Raw genomic sequence first — 26,107 nt, 5'->3', positions numbered from 1 at the left:
TTAGTGAAACAGGAACTGTTCCAGAAGTAAGAAAACCTAATTTGCAAATTTGTAATAATGCAAATGACTAAACATCCAGCCAGGAACTTAAGCTTACTCAACAGGATGTCATGCAGTTTGTTTAATTTGTCTAGACAAGGATGACCATTTTTAGCCACGCTGGCAGCCTGGCTCTTGGGATGGCAATGGTCTGTTGGTCGGTCATTCATGTTGCCCTCAGGAGGAACTGTAATAACTAAATAAAGAACCTTGGACCTGTAGACTTTTGTTTAAAGGAGACATACTGTATCATCCTCATTTTCAGGTTCAAACTCGTATTTTGGGGTTCTACTAGAACATTAGAACTTTAAGTTTAAAAAACACTTCTTTTTTTTCTTGAATCTTATTTCACAGTTTACCCACATGTATGTACACAAGCACTTAACAAGTGAGTTTTCCATGATATTTCTCCTTTAAATAACAACATTGTTGTTGTGTTCTGAACTTCCTGTTTTTAGTGGCCTTTAGCAACTAAATCAGACAGGCTGTAATAACAGCAGGACCAAAGTGCATTCTTTTTTTTTTGTAGATTTCAGCAAGAGTTTGGAAAATGAAATTAGAAGAGAGTATTGGTGGTTGAAGAAGAAACAAAGTTATGATGATGGGCTGGTAAAGTCTGGCTTTTTATACGCTAAGAAATAAATCACCATGTCGCAAATCTTTCAACGTCTAAGTGCAAAAGATGCTGTAGGTAGTAGATGCTCATTTATCTTACATTATGGATAGTAAACCTCAGGAGCACATTATATTAGACCAATAAAGAAATGCTGAATTAGATATTGCATTGAGTTTCAAGCTCTCTGGACTTTGACTTAGAGCTGGGCAATATATCGATATTATTTCGATATCGTGATATGAAACTAGATATTGTCTATCCATCTAGATTTTGGATATCGTAATATGGCATAAGTGTTGTCTTTTCGTGGTTTTAAAGGCTGCATTACAGTAAAGTGATGTACCAGACTGTTCTAGCTGTTCTATTTTTTGCCTTTACCCACTTAGTTATTATATCCATATATTACTGATGATTATTCATCAAAAATCTCATTGTGGAAATATTTTGTGAAAGCACCAATAGTCAACACTACAATATCGTCGCGGTATCGATATCGAGGTATTTGGTCAAAAATATCGTGATATTTGATTTTCTCCATATCGCCCAGCCCTACTTTGACTCTCTATTGTAGTTTGAAAAAAAGAAAGATATCTTAACCCAAGGTCCATTCTCTAGCTTTTTCTGGAACTTTCACCACATTTCAATGTCAACACCCGAGCAAAGCCTATCCTCTGGGGAAGACAGTGAGATGTGGTTGAAAGCTCCAGAAGTAGGCTAGTAAATAGACCTTTTTTTTTGTCAAATCGACCATGATGCTTTATACATTCCTTACCCTTATTTAACTATATATATATATATATATATATATAAATGTAATTTTATTTTATATATATATAAAAATATATTTTTATATTCCATGATATTCAAAACATTTCATATCGAACGTATTGCATGTTTCAACATACTTGTGTCGGTTGCTGTTATTATTTTATTCCATCCTGAAGCCCAAATCGATAATTTGCTGTATTTGATCTAGCTCAGTCTTAACCCTCTGCTTTCAGTCTGTATATATTTTTTGCTTTATTTTATCACCGAAGGCAGTATGCTAACATCCTGACTTACACACACAGAGAAAAGCCTTTCGAAATCCCCTAGGGTTTAACCATTTTAATTGACTTTATGAGAACACATTTTTAGTTCTAAGTTTTTTAAAGATTGCTCGCCTCCAGCATTTTCAGAGAAGCTTTGCTTCTGTGGGAAAGTTTGTTTTCAGAGTTCCACAAAACAATTAGAAGCCAAAATGAATATTGACATGTATGGATGTCAACTGGTGAAGCTTTTTGTATTGGACTGTACTTTATCATTTTCATATATTTCATTTTACGCTGCAGATACTGTCCCTGCTGCAGGCAGGTCTAGGCTGGTAGAAGACTAGAAATACATATGGGTGCTGTCAGATGCTTTGACAGTGACTCCAATAGGCTTGCGGTCAGTGCCGTGTTCAACATTACTGCAGCTGTGTATGAAGTAGAAAGGGAGAGACAAATGGTTTATGTGCGTTTCTGAACGTGTGTGTACTCTTTATCAGTGCATTTAAGCGCGTGTGTCATTTTTTTATTTGGACATGAATGTATTTATGAGTTCCCACAGTATCTGTGTGTGTGGTTGTGTGTTTGTGTGTGTCTATCCAATGTGGCTGCTGCTATGTGTGTTAAGTGTTGGTGTGTGTTTCTCAGCTGGCTGGCTTCATCATAACCATGGTTTCACTGTTTGTTATGACTGTCTGCTACAATGTTGCCGTCCAGCATCTCCGAGCACACACACACACACACACACACACACGCACACACACATATATATACACGGGCATGGACACATGCAATAGCAAAACTTTAACTAGGTATTTATCACCTAGTTTGCCTTATAAACCAGGTGTGTGTGTGTGTGTGTGTGTCTGTCTGTTGAGTGATCAACATATTTACTTTCCCCTGAACACAGGACTGTTTGTTGGTTTGAACGAAAGAACGGCTGCTCATACAGCATAACTGTAATATTGCATGTTGCAGCATAAGTGCCCTTACTCACCATCCTGCTTATGTAGTCGCTGTCTGAAAGAAACATTACATTATTAATAATGAATGACCAATCGTGTGTTACTTATTACTGTGATTTTAGACTCCAATAAATCGTTTCTTTATTTTTATGTTTTCTACACGGACCATCAACTGGTGAGGATGCTGACTTTTTGCCTAGACATGTAGCTTTAGCCTCAGTCTGTTAGCATGATATCATGTATGTAGCCATCAAGTGCATATTTAAGACCCTTTCACATGGCTCTCATTTTGAAATGAGTCAGCTGGAAAAATGAAAAAGTCAGCAGGAAGCAGTGTTTTCAACCAACTAATAGAGCTAATGTTAGCTTAAATAGCTTGCTAGCTAGAGTTGACACCACTTCGCAACAGTTGTCATTGCATCCGCAGCTAAAGAGGACATACCTGCTTTTGTCTACGTCTGTCTACAATCAAGGACCCATTGTTGAATTTTAATGGTCAATCTGTTATATTGTAAACTGCATATATTACTGTATGTGTTGTGCGAGAACGGAAAGCTTGTAGGTGTAGCAACAGTTAGCTTCGCATAAAAAGCTCCATTACCTTGTACCTCACGTTATGGCTCCGTAGCAGACTTTTTTGTAAAAACAGGCTAACGATTGTGTCATAACCACGCGACTTTCTGTCGCATAGTAGAGAAATTACAGTACAGGAGAAGCTCGCAGGCAGTTTCGACTTACATTAGCTGTTTAAGTTTAATTACTAATGTTAACTAGAATTTTAGTTAGCAATAATTAGCCTGTGCCTATGTAATCTCCTTACATATACCTACGCTCTCCGTCTCTGGAAAAATTGGGAATGATTGAGATTTCTCTTGGCACAGCTACCAGAAGACTTGCAACTTTCAGACAGGTTGCTCACGTCACATCTACGTCGTCTCTCAGTTGGAGGCTGCGCAGTAACGCTCAGCGCTCACCAGAAAAGTGCTTCTAATATCCTTCACTGGTCTCCGTCCAGAGCAACGGGATCTGTTGGTCCATTTCTTTAACTGTCTATGAGTCAAACGGTCATGGTTATCTGCCGCGGGACAGATGTGGAATCCTGTGGATTTTTTTTGGAGAGAAGCCAGTCATTGTATGGTGCTTAGCGGTGATACACAAAATCTTAAAATTTGTTTCGTCCTTGTCTCTCATTTGTTTTGTTTCAAGGCAGTTTCTCTGACCTCTTTGAACTTTTCTTCCTGTTGACAGCAACCTCACCATGCCTTTGTATTACAGCAAGGCATGTTAGTGGATGCACATCAGGTCCCACGCTGTTATACCTCTCTCACAGCAAGCACACAAACACGCAGGATGTAGATAGCGCCTATAAAAGTTCAGTGTGTGTGTGTGTGTGAGAGAGAGAGAGAGAGAGAGAGAGAGAGAGAGAGAGAGAGAGAGAGAGAGAGAGAGAGAGTATCCCTGCATTTAGCAGCCAGAAATAGGAAATCAATGTTCCTGGGAGCTGGGAGCTGTCTCCTCTACAATAGAGGGACTGTCCTGTTTCCTGTGCCCTGGAGGGTGTGTGTGTGTGTGTGTGTGTGTGTGTGTGTGTATGTGTGTGTGTTTTTGTGGAAAGAGTGAAAGAAAGAGTACAGATTCATCTTGGCTGTGGCTCCGTTCTGGATCATCAGCTGACGTTAGACATAGAAACAAAGGGCAAAATATGGAAAAATAATGTGGGTGAAAGTAAAAGAAGGTTGTTCTCTGACTTATTCTTGTAAATAAGTTACTCTAGAAGCTGTATGTAGGGACTAATAAGCATGAGTCATTAGTTTTTGTCTGATCAGCAGTGTCAGATCCACCCTGCCGTTAGTTTCCTCACCTGTGACATTGCTCTGGCAGCGAGCCGTTCAACAGCTTGCCTGCTGAGCTGTGATGGAGAGAGTGACTGACTGAATCCGTGACATCATCACTGTGAGACAGAAAGCAAACTGATCCTTATCCCCCTACACTAGCAGTGACATTGGCTGTTTTGGCTGCGACGAGTCAAACCATGCTGTGCTGATTAGCGTTTCCATTACCAGTTTAAATGTGCTCAATCCCGCCTGAGATGGACCATCTCCAGAGTCGAGCCATAGTGCCCTTAGTCTGTATTGACAACTTTTCATTTCCGGAAATTCCGCTGGATGTCCCTCATTTCGGCCAGATGATTGTTACTTGGGGTGCACGATTCAGAAAATGTCACGATTCGATAAAGATTTTTAGGCTCAAGATTCGATTCAAAAATTGATTTTCGATTCAAAAGCAATTCTCGATTCAAAAAACGATTTACAGTATGTAAATGTAGTTAATTTTCCCATGTGATTGCAGTAGACATTTTTTTTAGATTTAATTCAAGTATAAAAAAACTGTTAATAAAAAGAGCTTTTCGTTCAGAGTTCGTTGGGAGTTTAGAGCATTGCGTTGGTTGACTGACATGTTAGGTACTTTAGGTTGTTGTTCGTCCTCGTCTTTAATGTTAATCTCCGGGTGTTGCCGTACCATGTGAGTTCTCAAGTTTGTGGTGTTTCCAAAATACTTAACTTTCGCTTTGCAAAGCCTGCATATACTGTAGCATGATTCCTATCAAGTTCTGTCTTCCCCTCGAGGTTATAAAAGACAATAAATGTGCCCAAACTCTCGCCTTCGAAGACGATGGAGCAGGTTGAATAATTCTTTCTGTGAGGTTTGCCATCGTTTGCGCAGACTAAACTACTTCTGCTGCACTCGTTCTTCTTTCGATTATAACAAGTGCCCAGGCGTCAGTGTGAATTTGACAATTTCAGGACAAAATGTACACGCCATTACAAAATGAAAAAAAAGAAAAAAAAATATGAATTGATTTTTGGAATTCTATGAATCGATTTTGAATTTGTAGCGCTTTAATCACGATACGAACGTTTTGCACACCCCTAATTGTTACCTTTGGCTTTCTTTATGTTGGCATTTTAAACTCCGGTGGATTTATGATGAACCTCCTAACCTTAACCCTACCAAGCCCACCAACAATGATATTACTATTTTGTCCCACCCCTACTCAGAAGGCCACAACATTAGGCCAAAGTGATGCACTGAAGTAACTAAACTGTTGTATGCAACACTTTCACTTTAACTTACATAGCTTTTTAGCACTTTGTTTGATAGCTTCAATGACATATAGCTAATTCTGTCTGCTATTTTGCTAATTTTGCACGCTATATCATTTAAAAAATGGTTACACATATCCAGTAAGCTAGTTGCACATTTTGGATGTTTTTATGATATGTATATGGGTAGGTTTTGATTGAATGAAGTGAATTCTGCATTCACACTACCTCACTCCACGCGTAACCACACAAAGTAGCAGGCATGCTCTGAATAATGTAAATATTCATAATGAGAGACAGATATTATCACCGTGGGGGCCTGAACTCCAGGAAAGGGCATTCTTTCCTAGGCGAGGAAATATGAAAACAATATGACCCATAATAAATGAAATGTTTTATTCTGGGTGAAATAAATAAGGGAGAAGTGAAAAATGCTTCTTTTTTCAGCTTGAAGATTGAATAAAAAAAATACTCGTCCCATATAGCACAATGATGCTGTAAACATAAACATTAAATATAACACTTATATTGCTGTGTTGTATCATAAAAAGGCATCGACCGGCTATTAATATCACTTACATGCTGCAAAAATCCATTAATGTTCCACTTTATTTGTGTTTCAGAGCTCCTCGGATCTGCAAAGAAAGTGAATGTCAACTTCCAGGATACAGATGGGTGAGTCATCTCCCTTACTCCTCCCTCCATGTACATCTCATCTGTCTCTCCGCTCGTTTTCTCCCCCCTTACTCTCTCCATTATTACACTCCTTATTCTGCCATTCCCACTCACTCCCCTCCTCCTTTTAAAAAAAAAAAAAAGTTTTATTGTTTTTTTGCGAGAATCACAACAAACCCCCTTCGCCCTTATTACAGAATATAGATCAAAATAAAATATGTAATACATATTTTGTAACATATAAACATATTGACCAGGAATAAAAGCAGACACATATTTACTGATTAATAATTGAAATAATAATATAATAAAGTACACAAATTGAAGAAAAGAAATAAACCTGGTAACGCTGGCTGCTAAAGAGCGTCTTGTCTGTGAGAGGTGCCTCAAGGTTTCCATTGTTAACAAATGTCAAGAGTGTCTGCCCCTTTTTAACATCCATCCTCTCCCACTCTTCCCCATGGTCCCGTTCATATAAACGCTGTGATACCGTGACAGTGTTAGTTGTGCTCCTGTAGTATTCAAAGTGGAAGGATTAGCCCAGATACCACCACCCAGCTAAAGTTCTGACTAGAATGACGTGTTTATGTGTGTGTGACAAAGACAGAGAATTAAGTAGAGAGGATTGTTCCTGACTTACTGCTTCAAACAGACAAAATGTCAAATGGAGATTTGTGGTCCTCAGCCTGGTTTTTTTTGTGTGTGTGTGTGTGTGTGTGTGTGACAGAGAGCATTTAGAGATACAGACAGAGCTATTCTCTCCCCTTAAGGTTTGAGACCCTGCACACAAACTTGCCCACTAATTGCAGACAGAGTATAGCCTGGGAAAACCCTGACAAACTTCCGGCAAATTTGAGATTTGCTCTGCAAGTCAGTCTGGCCAATGTAGCCCATTTCCAATTTTTCCAAATCGAGGCACCAATCATAACCGTTGAGGCGGGCTTTTCACGATGACGATTGCGCAGCGACGGAAAGCAGCTTTTTGTTTATATTCAACGTGACAGCCACCGACGCGCAGCAACCCGTTGGTCGAAGGACTATCCAACTGCGCCCAGAGGCATTTGAGTGGCGTCCATTGGTGACACCCCTTTGGAAATGGGCTGTGGAGGAACCTTGCCAAGACCCACTCTCAGTTACAACTGAGAAGGGTCTGGTGTCAACCAGGCTAGACAGAATGGGAAGCAGAAACACAACAGGTTCACCTTGTCAAATCATTTCTGAGAATATACAGTATAGTCTGCTGCAATACGTGTGACAAATAAAAGGTTTCACAAAATATTTTTTAGATAAATAATCAATCAATCAATCAATCAATCAATAGTCATCAGTAATGTGGTAAACAGTTTTAAGTGAAATCATAGAGAGAAAAGAATTCCAGCTATATACGTACTGACTATGTTTACATGCATGCAGAAAAATAACATTGTGCAAATCTAACATGACAATTGAAAGGGCTCCCTTGAAAATTAAAACTCAAAATTTGTGAACATGATCATGATCAACACCAAGATAGTTTCACAATAAAAAAACAAATCTGCAATTCTTCAAATGATATACCCTTAAAATGTTTCACAACGGATTTTCTGAGAAAATTGAGTTAGTATATGCTTGTTATTATCTTTTTAGGCAACGTAATTGTGTGTCACGATATATGATTTCACTACAATATGATTAGATTGAAAGATTGAATTACATTATTACATATTGAATTATTGTCCAGCTCAAGGGACAGGACAGGGGAGAGAGAGGGGGGACGGCATGCAGTAAAGGGCCGCAAGTCGGAATCGAACCTGCGGCCGTTGCTGTAAGGAGCGCACGCCCCACCAGGTGGGCAACCCGGGCACCCCTCCATAGTCATATCTTAACCAAAGAAAGTAATGGTCGCAGTTTGAAATCTGTACATCTGTTACGTTACTTAACTTCTGGTTATGCACGTGACGCAGAATGTGACGCAGAACGTGACTTTGTTCCGTTTGTTACGTGAAGTTGAAAAAAAAATAATCACTGTATACTTTTATTTTCAAACAGAACAGGAACCACGGTCTCCTTGATTGAAGTCCTGTATCTTATTTCCACCCCCCCAACATGCCTCATTACCTTGACTTTGTTACGTGCGGCTTGTCACTATAAATCTAAATGTGAGTTGTAATTGCTGCTTGAACAAGCGATTTATGGGGGGCGTTTCTTCGGGGGAGGACAGTCTCTTGCTGCTGTGATGTTTGAGTTGCACTACAACTCTGTTGCACCTCTCAGCCCTGGAGAAACCAAAGTCAGGAACTAAACAAAAAGCATTCTTTTGGAGCATTCCTGTTTGCGTTTCAACCGCATCGGATAATAAAAAAACTAGACCGACAGTGGATTAAAAAAAAAAAAACATGACGTGTTTGAAATGCAGTTTATATGCTGTACGTGAAGAGCTAATGGCACAGAGTCATCATGTTATTCTTTGTAGTCACGGCTGCCTAACTCTGATGTTTGAGTTTGATTTGATAAGCAAATGAAAAAGAGACATGCGTTTGATGGTTATTTATCTCTATTATCAAAGTTTAATTTCCCCACTGCTCTTGACCTGTTTGCACCTGTTTGTAATGTCCACCCCTCGCCCATATTGATAATAGTCGCATCCCAGTGCTTCCTTATTTTGTGAACAAGGCGGTACACACGTTGCAGTTGATGCGGTCTCTGTGGTTACCCGATCAGTGATGTTCAACAAACTTCCTACAGCCCATAAAGATATACACCTGGGACTATATTTGGTCCCTGGTTCCTGCGGTGGAAACCCAGGCTTTGTTCCAGAGTTTCTCAAAAGTTTCTTGTCCCCTGGGGAAGTTCCTGCGCTTCCCGTGTTCTCAGTCTCCTCATGTTCAAGCGCAGCATCTTCAAACAGTCTGTTCTTATGAGCCACATATCCACTGTAGTTTACAGCTGCTTTGCCAGTTTACTTTACCCACTGTACTGTCCTGAAAAAAGTAGAATCGCTCTAGTCTCAAAACATCTACGTCTAAAGCCCCTGACACACCAACCCAACGGCTGACCGTCGGCAGAAAAGGCAGTCGGCTCCCCGAGGTCCAAAAAGTGCCTCGGAACACACCGAAGCGACGCCGTCTTGAGCGTATGTTATGCATGTGCGCGAGACGTAATACAAAAAAAATGAAAACCGGAAATGACAACGCGTCACGTGGGTCTGGCTTCTCCAGCCGATAGGAATGGCGGCTTGTTCGAAATATACGATCTCGTATTTAACGAAAATAGTTCACTGAAACGTGTTTCTGAAAACATTTTAAGCGAGAAATAGGCCATGCAGTTCCTGAATCTGTCTTCATTTCAGATTGACAAAGGTCAGTTTAAAAGATTTTCGTCAGATTTTGAGAGGCGTTCGTCACTCGTCCCGCTCGTTATTTCCAGGTGAGTCCGACTGCCCGCCCTCCGACCCAGCAGTGCAGGTCAGCCAAAATGAAGGCACGGAACACACCGAACAGACTGGAGTCACTGACCTCGCCAGACTGTCCGACGGCCGATTATCGGGTTGCTGTGTCAGGGCCATTAGGACTACAGTTGAAAATGTGCTGGCTGGCTAACACTGGCACATTTACAGAAATGTTGGTTAATGTGCGTTGTCCTTATAAATAAATACATAAAATGAAATGAAGGAAAATTCCTTTACCCACTTTAAAGATTTTGGCTGGAATTTGACATAAACAAACAAAATATTAATTTTAAGTCTGTATCATTGCAGCTCTTCCATGTGCTGGTGTTGGCCCCCTTACTTTTTCCATCCATGATAAACGCCTGTCTGCACAGTGCAGCAGGAAACAACACACGGTAGAAATGCTAATTGCTCCAACCGTGATTCACCACAGCGTCAGCCCTTGTAAGAGTCATCAAATTTGAGCCCAAAGACTGCAAACCGTGCTAAATGAAGTGGTTTCTGTAAAGATCAAGATCAAAAGCCATCCTCTCAGTGCTGCTTTGCCACTCTAAGTGAAACTGAACAGTGTAATCTAATTAGTGTGTTTACTCTTATTGCCTCTTTGCCCCTAAATTCCTCCCACAGTATTAAGTGCTCCTTATTGGCTGATGCCAAAATGGCTGTGTGTGAATAAGTCATAAATAAGTGCATGGATCAAGTTAAATTTTTTTGGTTTAATGCTGAGCGCACATGGCTAATGAGTCTGCACAATTAATTTTAGATTTGTTTACTCTTCTTGGCATTCGCTCGGGAGACTCGTAATGAACTCACTTTGTTAAAAAAAAAGCTCTTAATTGGCATCTTTTATCACAGACTTTCCTCATCTGGTGTGTGTGTGTTGTGGGTGTGCGCGTGTGGAAAACAGATTTTCCTAAGTGGTGTCAATCAGCTGGTGTTTGCACGTCATAAAAAAAACAAAAAACAGCAGGAATCCAACCAATGCTGGTCAGCGTTATTTTATGTTTTTCGGTCTATTAGAAAAACAGAGTAGCAGCAAAGTGGAGACAGTGATGTAGAAATGAGCAGATAGAGAGGGTCTGTCACATATACAGTGGCTTGCATAAGTTTACACACCCATGCTAAAGTTGACTAAAAAGAGGAATAAAAAACATCTTTTTGGAAATTGATCTTAATGCCTGAATTAAAAAAATGAGGAAAATACAACCTTTAAGGACACCAATTTTCAGTGTGCATGAATAAGGTATCGTACATAAATAAATGTTCTTCCTTAAAATACAGGGGGCATAAGTATACACACCCCTATCTTAAATTCCCATAGAGGCAGGCAGATTTTTATTTTTAAAGGCCAGTTATTTCATGGATCCAGGATACTATGCATCCTGATAAAGTTCCCTTGGCCTTTGGAATTAAAATAGCCCCACATCATCACATACCCTTCACCATACCTAGAGATTGGCATGGGGTACTTTCCACAAAATCATCTCTCAATGCAAATCAAACCAGCTATTAGGCTAACTGAAATAAAACCATGCCAATCTCTAGGTATGGTGAAGGGTATGTGATGATGACCAACTACAGCAGTCTTTCGCCAACTCTAACTCACTCTCAATTAGAGGTGTGAATCTTCACTGATCTCCCCATTCGATTAGATTACGATTACCATGTCAGCGATTCAATTTGATTCGATATCTCGATGCGTCAAATACATTTTTACTATTAAATAGGATATTTAATTCATAGCTTTTCAAGCTTCAAAAACAAAACATTCTGCAGTGCTCTAATAAATTGGATACATAAAACTACAGCACTGAGCACATGGCCCTTCCTGAATGTGCAAAACATAACAGAATATGTAAACAGAAAGGTTGTTAGGCATACTTTAAATTGTAAACAGAAATAAACGATTATGGCCCGGCCGATTATCGATGCAGCATTGTCCATGTCCACGATTCAATGCATCGATTATTTGATTAATTTCAACACCTTTACTCTCAATACCTCCAAAACTTAAGTCATGTGAGTTTATCCTAAGGGTACTACGCCTTCTCCCGCCGTTAACATTACCACCTGCAAGGGGGCTATCCTTGAACAAGTCACTGCATATAAATACTTGGGCATCTGGTTGGAAACTTCACTTTCTTTCTCCATCCACATATCAAAGCTGCAATCTAAGGTCAAGGCCAAACTCGGTTTCCCTTACAGAAACCGCTCCACTTTCACCAATTCTACCCATGTTAGATTATGGTGACACTATATACAGGGTTCCTTGCAAGACATTGATATTCATCTGTCAACTGGCCCTCCCTTCACATTCGCCGTAAGTTTCACTGGTTCACTTTCATTTACAAGACCCGTCTTGGCCGATCACCTCCTGACTTAGGTCACCTGCTGCAGCCAGAGTCTGTCACATACAATACCTGGTCCTCACTTCATCTTCAATTAAGCATTCCCAAAACCAACTCTGCCTCTGGTCTCGCATCTTTTCAATCTGCTGCTGCTCGCGACTGGAATGCTCTGCAAAAGATTCTCAAACTGGACAAACTAATTTCCATTTCATCCTTCAAAATTATCATATCGTCCTTGTTCACAGACATATGCAGTTACTTCTCTACATAATAATTTCCAGCTAAATATTTGAATGGTTTCTCTTACTCATCCATGTACCTGTGCACTTATCTCGTTATAAGTGTTTACTGTTTTCTGTGTAGTATTTCAATTTGTATTTTATGTCATTTTTAAACTGTATGCATTTCTAATGTATGGGGCTATGCCACTTGTCAAGCCGCCATTGTAAATAAGTCTTAATGTCTTAATGCCTGTAAAAACAAAGGTGAAATAAAATGAAGTGAGTCATCTTTACACTTACAAAATAGTTTGTTGACAATATGGCCGTGAGGTCTTAGAATAGATTTAGAATAGATTGTCACCTTGTTAAGTGAATGCTAAATGAACACTTGCCTGCATTAACACACCTCCAGGGCATTTTTTACACTGATGTCAGAGCCAGAGATATTGTCTTCTAACAGAAAATGCACAACTCCTTCTTAGATGATCTGGGATCAGTGGAATTGTTTGTGTTTGTGTGTGCCTTTGTTTGTGTGTGTGTGTGTGTGTTTTATGGCCAGATAAAAACCTGGACACACAGACACACCAGCAGAGTGACAGGCACTGATTAGCAAAGAACAAAGACACAAGACAAGACAACATGATATATGAGCCAGGATAGTGTGGACACATACTGTATGCACACAGGAGAGGACACAGCAACAGAAGGGACAGAAGAGCAGTAGTCATTGTCTTCTTTCCTTCCCTGTCCAGTGTGCAATTGTTGGAGCGGTGGGTCTTGGGAAGGCACAGGAGGCATAAAAGTCCCTCATTACTGAAAATGGGTCAAGCTGTGTGTGTGTGTGTGTGTGTGTGTGTGTGTGTGGGCCTGCATGCGCCTGCATGCGACAGTTGAAGAAGACCAGTGTAAAGCTTGTTTAAGGGGTGATTGTGCAGCAATAAAACGGCATGAAGTGATTATGTGTTTGTTTGTGTGTGTGTGTGTGTGTGTGTGTGTGTGTGTGTGTGTGTGTGTGTGTGTGTGTGTGTGTGTGTGTGTGTGTGTGTGTGTGTGTGTGTGTGCGCGTGTGCGCCTGCATGCGACAGTTGAAGAAGACCAGTGTAAAGCTTGTTTAAGGGGGTGATTGTGCAGCAATAAAACGGCATAAAATGAATGTGTGTGTGTGTGTGTGTGTGTGTGTGTGTGTGTGTGTGTGTGTGTGTGTGTGTGTGTGTGTGTGTGTGTGTGTGTGTGTGTGTGTGTGTGTGTGTGTGTGTGTGTGTGTGTGTGTGTGTGTGTATGCGCGCGCGTGCTAAAAATTTATCAAGCTAGTCGGAGATATCTATGCAAGACATGCAGACTTCAAGAGGATCATAAGAGAGACAGAGATGAGTAACAGAGATAAACAAACAGACGCAGCTGGTGAGAGGAATTGGAAAAAAGCAAGATAAGAAACAGAGTTTGGTTTCTGATATGGAGATACATAAGATGGTGGTGCAGAGACAGTAGTGCAGTGAGGTTTTAGTAAGTTTGGGTTTACTGTGGCTTGCCATGCTTACACTTGACCTTAAAACATACAATTTTTCTTCATTGAGTGCTTTTACTTTTAATACTTCAAGTATATTTTCCTGATGATAATTACATACTTTTGCTTCAGTAACATTTTCAATGCAGGACTTTTACTTGTAACAGAGTATGTTTACAGTTTGGTATTAGTACTTTTACTTAAAGGTCCTATGACATGCTGCTTTTTGGATGCTTTTATATAGACCTTAGTGGTCCCCTAATACTGTATCTGAAGTCTCTTTCACGAAATTCAGCCTTGGTGCAGAATTACAGCCACTAGAGCCAGTCCCACAATGAGCTTTCCTTAGGATGTGCCGTTTCTGTGTCTGTAGATTTAAATGCTATTGAGGAGGAGAGGGGGGGCAAGGTGGAGGGTGGGGGTGTGGCCTTAACCAACTGCCATGCTTCGCTTGTTTGGAAGTCATGATGTCTCTCTCTTTCTCATGGCCAAATGCTCTGGGCAGAGAAAGGGGAGGTAACCTTTCCCCTTATGACATCACAAAGGGACGATTCCAGATTGGCCCTTCTGAGCTTTCATTTTCTCAAAGGCAGAGCAGGATTCCCAGGGCTCGGTTTACACCTATCGCCATTTCTAGCCACTGGGGGACCATAGGCAGGCTAGGGGAATTCATATTAACGTTAACATTTTTTGAAATTTTTATGCCATGGGACCTTTAAGTACTGTTAATCAAAAGTGTTTAATCGGCTAATCATTTCAGCTGGACTTGTATGCCTGTATATTTTTGGGTAGTTTAATTTGTAACAAAACATCATATTTTATAAACTACATGTGTTTGGTGTGCAAAAATCTTAATTTGTAAAGTAACTAAAACTGTCAGATTCATATGTGGCTCAGAGGTAGAGTGGTCGTAACCACAACGTTGGCGGATCAATCCCACGTCAAATCAACATGTCCGAGTGTCCTAGAGCAAGACACTGAACCCCAAGTTGCTCCCTGGATGCTGTATTTATAGCTGCCCACTGCACCTAATACTTAGGATGGGTTAAATGCAGTAATAGAATTCCACTACACCATACATAGTAGAACGTGGCATGAAAAGAGAACACTCAAGTAAAGTACAAGTACCTCAAATTTGTTCTAAAGTACAGTACTTGAGTAAATGCACTTGGTTACATTCCACCACTGGTTACGTACCATTATAGTGTTTAGTTAGAGGGAAACGGAAGAGAGACAGGGTTAGACATGGAGCTGGGGATCAGCATCAGGTATTGGAAGCAGTAGATGGTAAGAAATGTGGCGGAGAAGTAGAGATGGAAGGAGGCATAATGGAAGAGACCGGAGAGGAAGTACAGGAAGATAAAGAGGACGGAGCTGCGGAGGGAAGTAGTTGAAGGCTGAAGTGGTATGGAGATATGGAGGAAATTGGACAGAGAGAGAGAGGAGAGGCGGATGTGTGGAGGAGAAAAGGAGAAGAGGGTATAAATGTTGCATGGCAGGTTTTACTACTTGGCAATAGGAAGGGTTTCCCTCCCCGATACATGCACCCTCACTGACACACACACACACACAGTGCCGTTTTACTCTGCCCAGTGCAGCATTGTGTAACGCTATCCCTGTTTTACCCTGGAGGGGCAAGCGAGGAGAAGAAGACACAGTCGTCATGGAGATACAATAGTGGGTGATGGAACATGCGCAGAGAGAACGCTCCTCCGTCCGCCTCAGTGTTTGTTGTGCTAAGATGGTTCAACATGCTGACACCTTCACTTCATATTTTATTTTAAGGTTCGATCACAATTCAGTTCCATTTCTTTTTCCAAGGTTGACTCCAACAGTACATGAATACCAGGCTACAATAGGAATGCTCCCCCCATATTTTGGCCCGTTATAGGTTCAAGATTTTGAGATTCAATATCTTTTATTACCGTAATCCCACAACGGGGAACTTCACAATGTTGTAGCAGCAAGGGATATTGCAAAAAACTAAGAAAAAAAGACAGATAAACAACCAATAAAAAAATATAAGTAAAGTGAATAAATAGTAAACAGTTGTATCAACAGTATTGCACTAATATGACTTTTTTCCCTAATAAAACATTTCAAACGTTTCAAGGTTGTACATTAAGTACACAGTAATTCGGCCAGTGGTTCCCAACTTGTTGGTCCCAGTTCACTGCAGGTCCATTCTGAGTGGCTCAATTTAGTAGCTGTAGTTGCCATAGTGAAATTCTAAAGAGTCAAGGTGATGAAGAAAAGTATATCGGGAAGATAACAGGGAGAGGAGGTAGTGGAGGTTTAGAAAAGAGGAGAGGAAAATAAGGCTACAGTCCAAAGTGCAGGCAGAGAGAAGGAGGAGAAGAGGAAAGGAGCGATGGGTGATATGGGGTGAATAAACTAGAGCAGGTCACTCTTTGGTATACTGCTCCACACACACACACACACACACACACACACACACACACACACACACACACACACACACACACACACACACACAAACAAACAAAATACACACATAAAATAGAGATTGAGTAGCTTTCAAGCTGACACAGTGGATGTATTAAAAGAAAGGCTGACAGTCATACTGTAAAGCTAGCACCATCTCCATGGTTACAGAACATTCAGTGTCCAAACACAAAAGAGCAAAACTGAGTTGAGGGCTATACCAGAAACTAAAGTAGCTACACTCCAGTGAATCCCTCCCCCTTAATTTAATGCTAGTCCAATTTACTGTTCCCTATATATATATATATATATATATATATATATATATATATATATATATATATATATATATATATAGTACAGGCCAAAAGTTTGGACACACCTTCTCATTCAATGCATTTTTATTTACATTGTAGATTCTCACTGAAGGCATCAAAACTATGAATGAACACATATGGAATTATGTACTTAACAAAAAAGTGTGAAATAACTGAAAACATGTCTTATATTTTAGATTCTTCAAAGTAGCCACCCTTTGCTTTTTTATTAATAAGGGAAAAAATTCCACTAATTAACCCTGACAAAGCACACCTGTGAATTGAAAACCATTTCAGGTGACTACCTCATGAAGCTCATTGAGAGAACACCAAGGGTTTGCAGCGCTATCAAAAAAAGCAAAGGGTGGCTACTTTGAGGAATCTAAAATATAAGACATGTTTTCAGTTATTTCACACCTTTTTGTTAAGTACATAATTCCATATGTGTTCATTCATAGTTTTGATGCCTTCAGTGAGAATCTACAATGTAAATAGTCATGAAAATAAAGGAAATGCATTGAATGAGAAGGTGTGTCCAAACCTTTGGCCTGTACTGTGTATATATATATTTTATTTTTTTACACACACTTTTCTCACACACCACATAAGGATACACTTTTAGAGCTTAACAGCGTTGTTCTGAAAGTAAAAATCCAATCCATTCTTCATAAGGATTTTGATTATTTGCCAGTATATCTAAACTACCGTATCCAAGGTATTCGCTGTCATGGAAAAAATACTACACTACCCACAATCCTAAGCGTAACAGTGACGTCTCTGATTGGTGGAGCTAGCTGTTACCATGGAAATGTTTACCACCTGCAAACCCCGCGAACGGCTATAGCAAGCTCCTACCATTGAAGTCTATGATAATTTCTGTTCACAGTCTTGTACCTTTTTTTTTGCAGTTTTCAAAATGTTATTTTGATCCGAATCAATTGTTTTATGGCCACAATTCATCGTGTTGTTGGTTGGTTTGGTTCCAGGCTTAAAACGCTTTCTATAAGCATCTAATGAAACGTTAATGGAGGTATTTAATGGTTAAAACATGACATCAGTCTTATGTTAGCTGCCAAGCAGTTAGCTTGGTTAAAAACACTCTCTCTGCCTTACTGTTTCCAGTTAGATAGTTTTAAAATAAGAATCTCATAAAAAAAGTCTTAAATAGGTACCTCAACATACGTGATTTTGTGCAAAGAAAACTGAGGGACTGCAGTGAAGCGTTACACTAGATCAGACCCTTTTTCATTTTTAGCTGTTTAGATTATTGGACTAAGAAGACAGAGGTTAGATGTATACTGTATTGTTTGTATTTTAATAGTATGATTAAAAAAGGTTTTTAGGATGAGGACTGACTAATGTGTGTGGCTAACGTAACGCTAAACAAGTTTGGCTGGGGGCTTGGCTGGAGTGCAAATGAAGACAGAACTGAGTCGCTAACGTTAGCCTACTCTCTGATATAGTAGCATCCAAGACCAGCTTCCATACAGTGGGGAAATATTTTTTTTAACATAACCTGTAACCCCACTTAGGCTCTTCTGTTGTTAGTTTGAAAAGTTAACAAAGAAAGACACCATAAAGCTTCAAACACTTATATTTATTTTTTTTGACTCTATGTCTCGGTCTTTTAGAGCCTGGGTCTGTCCAAGGTTTCTCCCTAAAAGGATGTTTTTCCTTGCCACTGTCGCACTAAATGCTTGATCTTGGGGGAATTACTGGAATTGTTGGGTCTTTGTAAATTATAGAGTGTGGTCTAGACCTACTCTATCTGTAAAGTGTCTTGAGATAACTATTGTTATGATTTGATACTATAAATAAAATTGAATTTTAGCTATTGGTTGACTCCTAGTTACAGTCTTGGGTTCCTGTTTCTACAACAATCAGATCATACTTTTTTCTGTGCAGATCATACTTTTTTCTGTGGTTTGTGTCCTCTTATTTCTAATCTAGTGGCTTGACCCATGTGAGTTGATTCTGAAAGCAGTGACGAGCGCTCGGGGAACAAAGTGACACAAAGCAGGGTTCAGTTTATTATGTTCTGAAGTTTAATGAAACACGGGCGTACAGTATAACAGACAAATGACAGGCTTGAGCGAGTATTGACGTAAGGTAGATAAGAAAGATGTCAATGGAAACTGGGAGGTTGTTCAAGGCTGGTTACAAGAGGATACGGTGAGCCAGGAAATGAATGTGCTACAAACATGAGTCAAGGTCAGAGCAAAGAGGAGATATCTCACAATGCACATAATAAAAAACTAGACATCTCAGATGAGTTCTTATGGAGAAAATGTTAGAGCAGATTCCATTTCAGGCTCTAGTCATTTAGAATAGATGAAGACCGGCGTGTATCTGTTTGACGATATTAAACAATCTGCATGGTTCTTTTCTGATGTTTTGTTATTTGTATTGTATCCATTAATGTCATAACCACAACCCCGGGGAAACTTAATATTATCGTTATGTCTAGGATTTCAACAGGGTTTCCCTTTACTCTCGCATTTGAAGTTTCAGAAGCTACACGCTAATCTGCCAGGCTGCAGGTAAAGGCTATTTTATGCTTCTGTGTCAACTCCACGCCGTAGCTACGGCGTCGCTCCTACGGCGTCGCTCCTACGGCGTCGTAACCCTTTTGGAGTTCTGTGTCGGGGTTACTTTGCATCGCGGTGCGTTTCACCGCCGTAACGCTAGGGGGTGATAAGTCTGAGGTTACTTGCGAGGTGTCTGCCAGCCAGTTTGTTATGTTAGCAAGCAAACTTCAGCACAACTGCCCACAAAGTACTGCTTGCTGGCGAAGTGCTAATTTCAAAACGTTACTGACATATAGACACTTTACAAACGGATAACCCCGTCATTGTAACCAAAATCTGTCTGAGTTTATTTGCAAAGCTGATGTCAGTGAACTAGCTTGTTGCTACTCCCCACAGTAGGCTGCTTGAAACACCGACTATCAACACACAGGACGAGTTGACCAATCACAGTCCTTGCGGTCTGCGTCGCCTCGACGCAAAGTTACACATTTTTGGAGATGCGCGTTGAGCTACGGAAGAGGGCTCGGTGGGGGGTTTCGCGGCGACGCAGAGGGGTCTGCGGGGGTACGCCGTCGATTCGACGCAGACGCTTGAATCAGCCTTAAGAATTAAATGGCCTTCTTTTTGTCCTCTGGCTCCGCTGACAACACATCCTATCCTCTACTGACCGCTTTAAACCAATCCCAACTGATTAGGAGCAGTCGGCAGCTATGTTCCGGCGCCCAGGGACCAACACCATTTGTAATGCCACGGTTCATTTTATGGTGGGAGAAAACCGGAGCTCCCGGAGGAAACCCACAGGGAGAAAATGCCAGTAACCCAGTACTCAGTGGTACCCGCCTGCTGTGAGGCAGTACTGCTAACCACTGAGCCACTGTGACGGGCCGCAAACCTAACTCGCCACCTTAGCAATATAGGTCATCACTCTGAGGTCGAAACCCTCATAAAGCTGTCTGTGAAGGCAAACAGCAGAGAGTCGTAGAGAGGAGGAAGGTGACACATGTCACTGTTGATATGAGTCAGATAGGTGTGTATTAGCAAGACTAAGAAAAGGATTTTATGTGTGTCTTTGCGTGCATTAACGTATATTCGCCTGGCTATGTGATGCTTTCTCCTTATACCTTTTCTCATGCTTATCCATCAAGGTTGACATGTAAACTTGGCAACACACATCAATGCACTCTCTCTCTCTCTCTCTCTCTCTCTCTCTCTCTCTCTCTCTCTCTCTCTCTCTCTCTCTCTCTCTCTCTCTCACACACACACACACACACACACACACACACACACACACACACACACACACACACACACTGTATTCTTTACATAATATAATACCCTTCCTCTTGTGCATTATTTTCCATCTCCCACCATCCCATCTCTCCCTTAGCTTCTAATCCTCTGCTATTAAATCTATTTGTCATGCTAAGCTTTGCCATTATCACCGACCTGTGTGTGTCTGTGTGGGTCTGTGTGTGTGTGTGTGTGTGTGTGTGTACTATAGGTTTTCTCCGCTGCATCATGCGGCGCTCAATGGGAACCTGGAGCTTATCACTCTGCTGCTGGAGTCACAGGCTGCTGTCGACATCAGAGACCAGAAAGGTGAGGGAGAAATACACACACACACACACCTCTGCACACACAGGCTCAGCTGTCGTTTGTGTCTTTGATAATAATGTGAGTATAGTGGCAGGGTAATTTACTGCTGGGTAATTGATCTGCACAATAATCAGATACTCATTTCTGCATCCACACACTCTGAGACACTCACACACACACGCACACAGACTTAAATCCTCACTGATCAATAATAATATAAATCTCGGTGTTCTTGGTGTGTTCATACTGTGTGTTTCTGTGTGCGCAGGTATGCGGCCGCTGCACTATGCAGCGTGGCAAGGGAAGGCGGAGCCTATGAAGATGCTGCTGAAATCCGGTTCATCTGTCAACGGCCAATCAGATGAAGGACAGATTCCTCTCCACCTGGCAGCACAGCACGGCCACTACGACGTGGTGAGTGATGGCAGTTCTTCCAAAAACAGAGATCAAAGTGGAGCTTCAGGGAAGAACACAAAGGTTTTTTTTTTGCCACCCAGATCAGATGATCATTAGCTGATTTCCCTGTTTACTAACCACACATGAGTCACAAACAAGCCATCTGTCATAACTCATATGTAATGCAGCATCCTATTGTTCTGAAATAGTAAAATGGGCGGAAGCTAAAATGATTTATTGTTAGTAGAGATTGTTGGCACCTTTATAGCAACTATAATCAAATGTTTATAATGGAATGTGAAAGGGGCCTTAAGCAGTGACAGACCCTCGCAGAATTATTACCCAACTCTTCTGTTGCTCGCGGTTTTACAGAGCTGTGTCTTTCAGTTCATTGTTTGGGTTTTCTGGTCCATAATCTAACTGTTGTAGTTCACTCTTACTGCTCTGATGGCTGTTTTCAGCTAAAAAAGTATCTAAACCCCCCACTGTAGCCTACACTACCTGCCCAGCACCAAACAGCAGATAAACACAGTTAGCAACTAGCTAAAATAAGCAATACTTCCCTCAGGAGTTGGCAGAGACCAAAAACAGAGCTAAATAAGAGGGAAAATTGGACATTCATCAGTTGGCCACAGACATGACTCCAAATGAATGCTAATGTAGCTCTTATTGTACAGTTATTGCAAGTTGAACATACATGTAGCCTGATAATAAGAGTGAAGTGCCCCTTTTTTTTTTTACTTCACCATTCCACCTTCCCCGTTTTTCGTCGCTAGGTACTTTAGCTACGTAATGTAGCTACTATATAGGAGGATGATATCTCCATTCTTAAAGCCCCTACACAGCTGTAATCCACCCATGCAGGTGTTTTCACTTACTTTGCATCAGTGTTATTAGGTACACCTGTGTTTTACCTGTTGTGACAAGTCAAAATGTCTGCTTTGAAAAAGAATCGCTGCACAAATACAAGATTCATAGATGTGGACAGGGCTGTAGTCAAGTCCAAGACAAGACCAGGACTAGTCGAGACCGAGTCCAAAAAAGTTTGAGTCCAAGTCAAGAGAAAGGTTGAGTCCAAGTCAAGAGAAAGGTTGAGTCCAAATGAGAGACAGTCAAGACCGAAAAAGAAAGGCTCAAATTAGGCCACATTACTTTAAGTACAATTAACAGTTTCACTTAGGCCTAAGTCACATAAAGCTGAAGTGCAACTTTACATATTAGATGTTGGGTCTTTTTGTTCTGGTGTAACAAGAACATTCTGGACTACCGATGGAAAATGTAACAAATAACAAGCAATACAGGTGTCACTAAAAAACATTCCCAGTCTTGAACTTATTACTTGTCCTGAAGAATCCAGAGTACAAAGTGCTCGCTGACTGTCTGTGGCCAAAATGAAACTGATAGATGCCTGTTGATTGAGGTATATGACACAGCCAGGCCTATAGCAAGGACCAATGTCAATGTCCGTTCTCGATGGATTTTGAATTAAACTAATACCTGTTTTCTGAACAAGCACACTTCATCAAGGGTGTTGTTTTGAAAGAGGAAGTTACTTTAGAAAAAAAGTTTATAGTGCCGGACTCTAGAATATACTCTAGAATATTTGGCGAGTCCAATGGCCGAGTCCGAGACAAGTTCAAGTCCAAATACCAACGAGTCCAAGACAAGTCTGAGACAATAGAAAACGTCTCAAGTACTACAGCCCTAGATCTGGAATCAGGTTGCCTTTAAATTTACTCTTAAGGCCCGGACACACAGAGATGATAATCGGGCATCGGACAGTCTGGCGAGGTCAGTGACTCGAGTCTGTTCGGTGTGTTCCGTGCCGTCATCCATCCGAGGGGCTGTCGTCCTTCATTTTGGCCAATTTGACATGTATAATTGGCAGGGCGGGCACTGCCGGCAGTCGGACTCAAACGACCCATCTGATTGATAGAGTGCTAACCTGGAAACGGGGAGCGGAATGAGCGTGACTAGAGGCTCTCAAAATCTGACGAAAATTTTTTAAACTGACCTTTGTTGATCTGAAATGAAGACAGATTCAGCAACTGCACGGCCTATTTCTCGCTTAAAATGTTTTCAGAAACACGTTTCAGTGAACTATTTTAGTACAATATGAGATTGTATTCTGAACGAGCCGCCATGACAGTCTGGCTTTGAATTTCCGGCGAAACAAGACCCATGTGACGTGTTCGTCCAATCAGCTGCCGGTTTTAATTTTTTGGGCAACAATACAGATTAGCGCCGCCTGCTTTTATAGAGACGTATTACATCTTGTTGCTTCGGTGTGTTTCGAGGCACTTTTTGGACCAACACGGAGGCCAACACAACAGGCCGTCGGCTCTGTGTGTCTGTGCCTTTACGTTCATAACTTATGTCTTGTTTTTTATCTAGTGAATGCAATGGTCCCTGCCATATACGTAGTGGCTGTTTTTGCTGTGTCAAAAATGTTTATAAAAAAAATTAAAAAAGACTATGTAAGAAAGACGAGTTGGGAAACAAAACGAAACAAGGTGAATACAGAGGCTTTTCCAGCTGAGAAAAAAAACTATGAGGGGAAACGCTGCAGTGCTGCTGCAGGCTTGCCGAAGCAACAACAATGAAATATAGCAGACTACAGCAGCAGACATACCCTGGAGGAGAGCGACTCTCAGCATCCACAGGCTCCAACACTGAAGAACCACTGCTTCTGTTTGATTAAATAACCATGATTTATACAGGGTGCTCCCAGTGTGCAAGGGCAAACAAATCAAATATTACAAAACCCGAAACAGACCACAGATTAAAAACATGAATCATTTAACATCCAGCAAGGCACAGACAAGATTGGAGAGGTATTTACTTTAACAAGTATGGCGAGACAGTGTTTTTTTCTTTTTTATCTGAGACGAGGGAATCTAATTTTTGTCTTTTCTCCTAATTTGTTCCATTTTTAAGGTGCATTAGAAAGCACAATGCACGTATCCCTCTGGTGGGGAATTATCCCTCTTAGTCTTTTACCACTTTAACCAAGCTTGTCCTTTTACTTGAGGGCGTTATACAGGGACATGCTGCCAGGCCTACAGGGATGGGTTCTTTTTAAGGCTGCATTCACACAAGCTGCTGCGGTCCTCAGACGGTCCGGCGAAATTACAGGTCTTTCCTTTCATTTTGAATGGGGGGAGTGTGTTTAGGCTGCGGCGGGGGGTGCCGCAGGGGGGAGAGGGGAAAAACAAACATAGCGGGTTGCGGCGAAAAGTTGAGACCGATTCAACTTTTGGAGAAACGCAACCCGCCGTCACCCTGCGGCAGTGGTGGAATGTAACTAAGTACATTTACTCAAGTACTTTGAGGTAGTTGTACTTTACTTGAGTCTTTTCTTCTCATGCCACTTTCTACGTCTACTCTGCTACATTTCAGAGAGAAATATTGTACTTTTTACTCCACTACATTAACCTGACAGTTTTCGTTAGTAGATACTTTGCAAATTAAGATTTTATGCACACAAAACACATGTAGTTTATGAAATATGATGTTTTATTATAAATTACACTACCCAACAATACATAGGCCTACAAGTCCAACTGAAATGATTAGCCAATTAAACACTTAGTTGATTAACAGAACTGTCTGGATCGTTTCAAGGCTTGTTATGCAATTGTATTACTGAAAAAAGATTCAGGTTTAGGTAGGGGGGGAACAGATCTCGACGGGGAAACAGAATTAATACAACCCCCTAACTAAATTAGGGACTAAAAACTACAACTACAACTCCATCCATCTCTGACTCATTACCTCATTGTGGTAAGCACACATATTACACATTGAATCAACGTTCTGATTTATCATACAATGATGTTTAAAGGCACTTAGATGGAAATAAACAGAGTATTAATGTGTCCCCCTGCTGATGTGTTTGTCTGCCCAGCCCGTCATTTCTGAGGACATCTGTAGTGCTTTGGATTTTTAACAGGGCGTGACCCGTTTTCTGAGCAAGCACGTGTGTTTTGTGTAATGCGTGTGTCTTTGGGACTGCTTGTGTTTGTGAATGCATTGCATAATTGTGCTTTTTTTTTATCCTTGCAATTTCTTTGTATGTGGGAGGGAGCACTGCTGCCTGACAGCAAGAAGGCAGTGGGTTCAAATCTGAAATCTGCAGGCCGTCTGGGGCATTTCTGTGTGGCATTTGTATGTCATGTTGGTTGCAGAGTGTGTTGATGTTTTTAAAGGCAAACTTAAAACCTCCCTTTTAATAAACAACTTATTTAATTCATTTTCTTCATCTATCTACTTACGGTCAATTTTTTATTTAAATTTTTTATTTATATGTAATTTGTTATAGTTAGTTTTATAACTTTTTTTTATTAGTTTTTATTCTACTTATTTATGTATCTGTATTTTATGGATTTTTTTTTACAATCTACAGTTTATATTCTATAGTATATATTTAAGTATCTTTTGCTTTTTAAGTGTCATGCCTCTGGTGTTTCCTCACTCATGATGGCGTTTCCTCAGCTCGGTTCAGCTGGGGGTCCTATTTTTAAGGATTGAAATTGATTTAGGGGTGGGTGGGTAGGTTAGGGGAATGGTGCTGGGGTGATAATGTGTTATGTGTGTATAGCTGTGTGTGTGTGGGGGGGAGGGTGCACTTTGTGCTACATGTAAATGTATGCAAAGTGCTATAACAATAAAGTCTGTTTATTTTCTTCTGGTGCCTTTGGTTACATCCCACAAAGTCCAAAAGACATGCATAGGCCCCACCCCTGTTAGTTGCTGTAGAAGCCAGTGGAACAGAAGGTAGCCAGGGTGTGACGTTTGGCTCTCTGCCAAGACGTGGTATGGATTTTTTTTAATATCTCTTGTTTTTTTTTCTCATGCGTCGGTGGGTGTTTGCTTTGTGTGTGTGTGTTTCCTGTCTC

At 40.8% G+C, this 26,107-nt stretch overlaps 1 protein-coding gene across 7 annotated transcripts in view; it reads left to right on the top strand.

Moving 5' to 3' along the window:
- The window catches only part of caskin1 (CASK interacting protein 1), a 149,905-nt gene that overhangs the window by 63,654 nt on the left and 60,144 nt on the right, over positions 1-26,107 (top strand). For all 7 annotated transcript variants that reach the window (XM_028598506.1, XM_028598503.1, XM_028598500.1 and 4 more), the window contains exons 2-4: positions 6,376-6,427; positions 20,719-20,816; positions 21,082-21,227. In XM_028598506.1, coding sequence (XP_028454307.1) covers positions 6,376-6,427; positions 20,719-20,816; positions 21,082-21,227 — 296 coding nt within the window. The remainder of the gene's footprint in view (positions 1-6,375; positions 6,428-20,718; positions 20,817-21,081; positions 21,228-26,107) is intronic.

Source organism: Perca flavescens, chromosome 15 (genome assembly GCF_004354835.1).
Source record: "Perca flavescens isolate YP-PL-M2 chromosome 15, PFLA_1.0, whole genome shotgun sequence".
Lineage (NCBI taxonomy): Eukaryota > Metazoa > Chordata > Actinopteri > Perciformes > Percidae > Perca > Perca flavescens.
The sequence above is the reverse complement of the archived record's forward strand: the minus strand, read 5'-3'. Positions and strand labels throughout refer to the sequence as shown.